Source organism: Sorex fumeus, unplaced genomic scaffold (assembly GCF_029834395.1).
Source record: "Sorex fumeus unplaced genomic scaffold, SorFum_2.1 ptg000073l, whole genome shotgun sequence".
NCBI lineage: Eukaryota > Metazoa > Chordata > Mammalia > Eulipotyphla > Soricidae > Sorex > Sorex fumeus.
The window spans coordinates 18,410,916-18,419,178 of record NW_026606130.1 but is presented as its reverse complement, the minus strand read 5'-3'; the positions used below and the strand labels follow the sequence as shown (position 1 = coordinate 18,419,178).

The 8,263-nt window shown below is 41.2% G+C and overlaps 1 protein-coding gene across 1 annotated transcript in view; it reads left to right on the top strand.

Moving 5' to 3' along the window:
* Positions 1-5,587: 5,587 nt before the first annotated feature.
* Positions 5,588-8,263, top strand: part of GNL3L (G protein nucleolar 3 like) — a 39,645-nt gene continuing 36,969 nt past the window's right edge. The window contains exons 1-2 of the mRNA XM_056129981.1: positions 5,588-5,609; positions 7,862-7,943. Coding sequence (XP_055985956.1) covers positions 7,925-7,943 — 19 coding nt within the window. The 5' untranslated portion in view covers positions 5,588-5,609; positions 7,862-7,924. The remainder of the gene's footprint in view (positions 5,610-7,861; positions 7,944-8,263) is intronic.

Below are 8,263 nucleotides of genomic sequence, written 5' to 3'. Positions count from 1 at the left end.
GAGAGATAGCATAGCCGGGAGAGTGCTTGCCTTGCACATGGTAAACCTGGATTCTATCCCCAGCAGTTTGAAGAACTTAATAAACTTCCACAAAAAATTATGTAGAGGGGCTATAGTGATAATACAGCACACAGAGTGCTTGCTTTGCATGCAGCTGATGTGGGTTCAATCCTCAGCACCATATATGTTCCCCTTGCCCACTAGGAGTGATCCCTGAGTGCAGAGCCAGGAGTAAACCCTGAGTACCACTGGGTGTGACCCCCAAACAAAATAAAACCAAAAACTCTTAGACACTACATATGGTCCCCCGAGCACCACCAGGTGTCACTCCTAAGCACAGAGACAGGAACAGCCCTTGAGAACTGCTGGGTGTGGCCTCCACGCCAAACAAAAATTATTTATTTGTTGTTGTTGTGATGATGGAGGTGGTACAGGGGATTCATGGTGGAACTTAGATACTGTGACCAAATAACACATATTGCTGCTTGGAACTATGGTAAATTAATTTTAAAAAATTTAATTTAATCAAAAAAATTTTAATTGAATCACCGTGAGATACAGTTACAAAGTTGGTCATGATTGGGTTTCAGTCATAGGCTCCTCCAATACCCATCCTTTCACCAGTGTACAGGGAAATTACTTTTAAAATAGAACTCCAAAATAAAAAAAATAAAGCAAAAAATTTTATCAATTTGATTACATCAAGATTTGTAATTTCTGTGCAAATAATGCTATTGTAGGCAATGTAGACAGAGAATATTCCCAAGGTCTGGATCTGAGAAAGGACTGATAGCTAGAATCTATAATAAATTCTATCAAATCACCAAGGAAAGTTACGAAGAATCTTTACAGAAATAAAACAACCAACTATACAAGCAAAATTACAGAAGAAGCACTTAATACACATTTGAAGAGATGATTTTATATATATATTAGCAAACAGAAATGAAAACTAAAACAAAATATTATCTTGATAACTGTTAGATTGGCAAAAATCAGAAGGCTGGAAAATGACAAGTGTTACTATGTAGGGATACAGGAATCCTCAAAAGCTGATGCTAAAAGTGTATAAAAGTGTTATAGTGGGGCTGGAGCGATAGCACAGCGGGTAGGGTGTTTGCCTTGCACGCGGCCGACTCGGGTTCGATTTCCAGCATCCCATATGGTCCCCCAAGCACCACCAGGAGTAATTCCTGAGTGCAGAGCCAGGAGTAACCCCTGTGCAATGCAGGGTGTGACCCCAAAAGCAAAACAACAAAAGTGTTATCGCTATCCCAAAGAAGCACCTAGGGGTATCAGAGATTTCATTTTATTTATTTTTGTTTTGGGGGCCATACCCAGTGGTGCTCAGGGCTTACTCCTAACTCTCCACTCAGGAATCACTCCTGGTGATGCATATATTTCTGGAGATAGAACCTGGGTCAACTGTATGCAAAGGAAATGCTTACCTGCTATACTGTACTATTGCTACAGCTCTGGTATCAGTGTTTTTAGTCAAACTAAGTATACACATATGTTTTAGTCAAACTAAGCATTTGTTCCTGGGTGTATATTCCAAAAGAAATCACCATACAGGCCCATACTAGTACAAACAAAAGAATGTTGCAGTATTATTTGTGTTATCTGGGAGCTAGAGACAATTCTGCTGTAGGAGAGTATTAAGGGAAAATGTGAAGACACACTGTGACCACTATAATAGAAGCAATGAATTAGATGTATAACACAATGATAGAACTTAACACAAGGCTAAAAGAAAAAAGAAACAAAATGAGTTATCACTGTATACTTCATAATGGGACAATCTGATTATTATATGACTTCTCATATTGAGGTGATAAATTATAACCTTATGTACTGATTTTACTGAAAATAACCTGAATCTAATCATGTGGAAAGAGCAGATGAATACAGAATCTGGGATATCCTATAAGCAAGTAGCCCAGGCTTTTAAAAAAAATGTAAGTGTAATTTATTTATTTTTTCTTTTTTGGGTCACACCCGGTGATGCTCAGGGGTTACTCCTGGCTCTGCACTCAGGAATTACTCCTGGTGGTTCTTGGTGGGACTCTATGAGATGTTCAACCCTATGGATTGAACCCGGGTCGGCCGCATGCAAGGCAAATGCCCTCCCCTCTGTGCTATCACTCCAGCCACTGTAAATGTAATTTAAAGTGCCTAAACCGTATAGGACAACTGTTCTAGGTTAAAATGACTTACCAAACAAATGTATTGCAATCAAAAATGAGTGTATCTAAAAATATTTTGTGCACAGTTGGAAACTTTGAATATAAAGGATGTTTGGTGCTATTACTATAAATCAATAGATTTTCTTAGACGTAATAAAAATTTTGAAGAATATCCTTAATAGATGTTGTGAAGTATTCGGAGGTGAAGTGGTATCCTGCTTGACAGTTTTTTTTTTTTGGTCTGTGGGTCATACCTGGCTATTCCCAGGGTTTATTCCTGGCTCTGTGCTCAGAGATCACTCCTGGTGAGCTCGGGGGACCATATAGGGTGCTGGGGATCAAACCCAGGTTGTCTGCATGCATCCACTGTACATGTCTCCAGTTCCTGCATGCACCTGCTGTAGAATCTCTTCAGCTGCTGCTTGCAACTTTCAAATATTTCATCAAGAAATCAATTATATACTGGACTGAAGAGATAACATAGCAGGTAGGCTGTGTGCAAGGTTAGATCCCCGAGCCCCAGCAGGAAAGATTCCTGAGCACAGAGGATACAAAACAATATATATATATATATACATCTATATATACATATATATATTTTGCCAAAACATGAAAAAGATGCACAAAACACCTTGGAATAGTTGCTTACTGAAGGAAAGTGAGAGTGGAATGTAGAAATAAAAGCAGATTTATTTATTATTTTTGGTTTTGGTTCCACAGTCAGTGATGCTCAGGAGACCATACAGTACCAAGGATTTAATCTGGGCCTCTTACAAGCACAATATGCACTCAGTATGTTGCTGGCCAAAAGCAAACTTAAAACAACAACAAAAAAATGTTTCCCTAAAGTAATACACAAAGACTGAATACGGGGAAGACAGGAAAAAAACAGTGAAGAAAAATAAAATCACAGATCACCCTATTTATTGACAGTAGTTCTCAAAATGTGGTACCTGGACTTCGTCATCAATTGGGAACTTGTTAAAAATTCTAATTCCTGACTTTACATCAAACTTAGTAAAACAGCTTCAGGTGTGGAGTCTAACAATCAATATTTTTGTTGTTTGTTTTTCTCAGGGCTTACTCCTGGCTCCCTGTGACAGTGTTCCAGTGGTTGGTGGTGGTGGTGGTGGTGGTGTACATGTTGTACCAGGGTTCAAACATGGGTTGAGCCATTTGTGAGGAAGTATCTAACCTGCTATACTATCTCTCCATCCCCAACAACAGTACTTTAAGAAACTCTTCCAGTGACTCTGATGCTCTTCAAAGTTTTAGGGCCACTGATATAGATTGGACCACCTTTAATTTTTTGGTAGCTCTGTAGCCTTTCCTAAAAAAATATTTCAGGCATACGAATATGTTACAAGTACTAAAATAACACACCCACATATCTAGCACCCAGATAAAAATAACAAACAGTTGAAGTTCCACATACATCTGCCTGTTTCTCTGTTTTCCCTAGAGTTCTCCCTTGGACACATATCTCACTTGTTTGTCTTGATGTTTCTTTCCTTGCTTATTTCCACTCTAGAGAGGTCTGTATTCTCTCAATTATGCACTTCTCCATCTCTCCCCCCTTACATCTTTCTAAGTAAGTCTCAATAAACCTATCTTTCTTTACCAAAAAATTATACACCAGATAATGTATATACAACATATAGTGCATTAATTTGAAGATTAAAAAGTCTAGATGTTTTCATACTTCATCTACAACTTAAATTTTATCTCAGTAATATAATTTTGAAATTTATCTCAGCTGTGATCAAGTCTGATAAATTTTTCCCTGTCATGTAGTGTTCTGTTGAATGACTGCACCAGTATTTATTGATTTTCTTGTTGCAACATTATTGCATGTGCCTCCTTCCTTGTGCATGTGTATGCCTTTATGACTTAAGAGAGATTTATCTTTCTCCTTTCCTATCTATCTCTAGGTGAAATTGCTGTGTCCCAGGGCTATAGACTATTCTGAGTATTTTTCAATTTCTTTCCAAAGTAGTGATACTAACTTTCATTCCAATCAAAGTTTTCATTAAATTATTACCCCCATATTTGTGCACTTGGGACTGACTTTGTTACAAAAAAGTTCTTTCTGTGCATATGCAGCAGATATCCTACAGAAAATGTCCTTCCATAGTCATAGGTCACAAATATATACAAGTTTATTATTTTCTTTTCCTGTTGGCTGCATGCAAAAGGCAAACACCTTACTCACTGTAATATCTCTGCCCCCCCCCCCCATTTGGTTCCTATCTCAGACACCCATTATGGTCCCCTGAGCTGGCCAGGAATGACTCCTGAGGGACTGTAGACCGTAAGCCCTAAGCATAACTGAGTGTGGCCCAAATACTAAATAAATAAATAAATAAATAAATAAAGGTGCTTATCAACTGTATTATCTCTCTTGCCCCAATTTGTGTGTGCGTGGTATTTTTTTTTTTTGCTACACCCTGTGGTGTTGGGGAAACCAAGTCTAGGTCCTGCATTCAAACCACGAGCTGGATCCAGCTCTTTATGCTATCTAAAGGGTCCAATCATTAAAACTATTTCAATTGATTTAAGTGATTTACAATACTGATATGGTGGTTTCCCAAGCACATAATTCTAACACCACACCCACTATCAGTGTACCCACCTTCCTCCCATGGGGATCCTAGCTCTTTTGAGATGGTTTCTAAAGAAACCCTTAACTAGCTCGCTGCGACTAAATGCGGTAACTTTCCCTCCGTTATGCAGATATAACTCAGGGGATTGTGGGTAGTAGGGTGGAGGAGGGGAAGAGAGCAAATGGGAGAGGCTTACAACATTTAGACTCCTGGGCCTAGTTGTGAGTCTGAGCTTCTGCAGAAAGAGCTGGAATTTGGCTGCCTTAGAGTTTGCTTCTAAGCTCTAGCTTTACAAGCCAGGAAGTCTGTTAGACACAGCTAACAAAGTCAGTTCAGGTGGGGAGTACTGGGAAAAACATGTGACCCCGGCGGCCATTTTCTCATACCGTGCCCGTCGCCATCTTCCCTGCAGACAAAGGCACCGACCCCCGCCCACGAACACATTTGTCTGGTGCGGTCCTGGTGACCGCTAAGATTCGAAAACGCACATATTTAGTACCAGGTTGAAACCTGCAGACATGATACTGGTTTACAAATAGGCTTAACGGTTACAAGACTGATCTTGGCTCCGGCACTAGCACCTCCCTCGGATATTACCTCACTCGGCAGCCTGAAGGCGGGGCTAGAGCAGCAGTCACGAAGAGACCGGCGGGTCAAAACCGTCAATCAGAAGCCCCGCCTCCTCGGGGGAGGCGCTGACGGCGGAGCCGTTTGCCAAGAGGCTAGAATCCGGAAATTGAAACTTAACAGCGCCGGCGCAGCCCCTGAGTGTGTTGTCTAGCTGTCCTCCTCACCTCTCAGATCCTCGCCGGAAGTGGAGGTAAGAAACAGCTCTTCTCTTTTTTCGTGGTGAGCGCTCAGCTAGCTGGCAGTGCTATAGGATAGTGAGGTGAAACCCTGGAACGGAGAGGAAAAGAGCCAGCTCCATTTCAGGGCAGAAGAGCCCGGGATAGCTCTGCACGTGGAGATGCGCCCAGATGTCCTCTTGCGAGGTGAAGGGACATGACCCCATCACATTCAGACTGATGTAGACCCCCGGACACACACTGTAGAGATATAGACTAGCTGTGGGAAAAGTGTCAGTCGTCTTCCTTCCATCAGGGATTCCATTTGGTGCTCTCACCAAACCTGTGATGACTTGCATCTCATGCATATAGTCATTTCCCTTCCCACATGGACTGAGCAGTGCCAGATCTTTATTCGCGGTGAAGAACACTGAGTTCCCTTCAGAACACTGAAGGGCCATTTCCCTTCAGACAGAGGCTTTGATGTATTCCCTGACACCTGTCAACCTTTTCCTCTCCTTTCTCCAAATATAGAGGACTTCAGACACTAAAAAGTATTGGTTAAGGGGTTAATCTTAAAAATATTTTAGACAAATCTTTGCTTTGTCCCCATTAACTGACATAAGCCCCACCCTGCAGAGACAGTCCAGTACCCTTCCCCAAAGTGGTTGGAGACACGAATATCAACCCATGGAGAACCAGACAGATATTTTGCCCCTCTTCCGCTAGAATGAATCCTTATTGTGAAAGTACAGCCATGATTCCATTTCTGTAGAAGGATGGGTTTACTGAATTTGTCAAGCCCTGGCCGAATGGCTAGCAGCCAAAAAGGGGCGATACCTAAGAGACTTGCATCTGCCCCTCAAGGCATCCGCAAGGTAGAGGGACACAGACTTGTTCTTTTTTTTTTGGTGAAAAATTCTTTTTTTAAAAATTTTTTTTATTAGTCAATCACCGTGGGATACAGTTACAGACTTACAAACTTTCATTTGCTTGCATTTCAGTCATACAATGGTCAAGTACCCATCCCTCCAGCAGTGCCCATTTTCCACCACCAATGGTCCCAGCACCCCTCCCTGCACCCCCACCCCATCCCCATCACCTCACCCCACCTCTGTGGCAGGGCATTCCCTGTTGGTCTCTCTAGGTTTGTTCTTTTGTGATAGATACAGATCATCTTTTCCTCCTCCTTTAGTATAGAGATGCTGTGACATCACTAATCTTATCGTGGCATATGCATATTGGCTTCCCCCTTAACCAAGATAGAGGAACTCAGATCTCTTTCCACACTGAGTAACTACTCTTTCCCTCTTTGGGTAATGTGATGCTATCTTCCCTATGTAGATTCAGCCATACCAGGTTGAGGTACAGTATAGTCTTTTCTCTGTGGAATTAATCAATTTAATTTATCACTGTATTGCCTGACATCCTTGAAGGGAACCAGTGGTCCTGTTCTCTATTAGCTCACTGATGAATTTAACCCATATAAAAATAAACAGATTTTTTAAATCCCACCTCCTGTAGAAGGGGAATGGCCTATTTCAAGAAAAGTGCAAATCTCACTCAAGCACAGATGCATAATTCCCCCTTTGTTAGTGTGGGTTTAATGTCACCCTTTAGTGGACACAAGCATATATATCAGTTTCACTCTATAGCCTTCTCCAGGATAAGCAACCCAGGATCACCCTCTGTACAATTTTGAAATGTATAGATCCATTCTCTTCTTCATGCAACTACACATGGAAACAAAGATTTTTTTCCCTTCTCTCCAAGATTTTTGCAGTGACCTTAGTCCACAGACAGGTAAAAATCCCTGTTCTCAGGCTCTCTTTTCCTCATGTAGACTTCTAGAATCTGTATCCCCTGCCCTTTTCAAGGTATATGGAATTGCCTACTTAGAAGAGATACTGTTAACATTTTGTCTAGAACTATTGTCCTTGCTTCCTTACTCATTTTTCCTCCTCCCCTCAAAATATAGGGTTTAGTGCTAATCCCTTAGCTAAGTATATTAACCCTTTAGGGTGGGGTATAGAGTACCAGAGACCCCATATTCTACATTGAGGCACACAGACTCTATCAAGAACAAGAAGTTTAGACCTAATTTTCTTTTGGATAGTGTGATGCTGTCTTCTTTGGGTAGTACACTCAGCCATACCAGACTGAGTTCCAGTATAGTCCCTTCTCCTAGTTCTTTCAATTGTTAATGGCTTTTTTTACCATACTGTTTAATAATTTATACTGTCTTTAAGGAATTTACATAATTTTCTCCCTTCTTTGTTTAAATTAGTTCTTTCCCTATTCTGACAAGAAGAAAGCCTGAAGATTTGAACCTACGTGCTGTAAAACAGTTATGAGGAAACTTAAACACAGTGAGTTTATTATTTGTGTGGTGCAGGTGATTGAACCCAAGGCCTTGGCACTTGCACATGCAAGGCAGGTACTCTAACGCTGAGTCGCATAGTTGAGTATGCACGAGATTTCGCCTATACATGATATCACTGTGGGTTTTTAAATTTTTATTCTTGGGCCATACTTGGCAATACTCAGGGGTTACACCTCGCCCTGCACTCAGGAATCATTCCTGGCAGTGCCTAAGGGATCGTTTGGGATATCAGGGTTTGAACCCAATCTGGATCAGCCATGTACAGGTACAGACCCCTTACATGCATGAGATCATTCTCATCTTCCC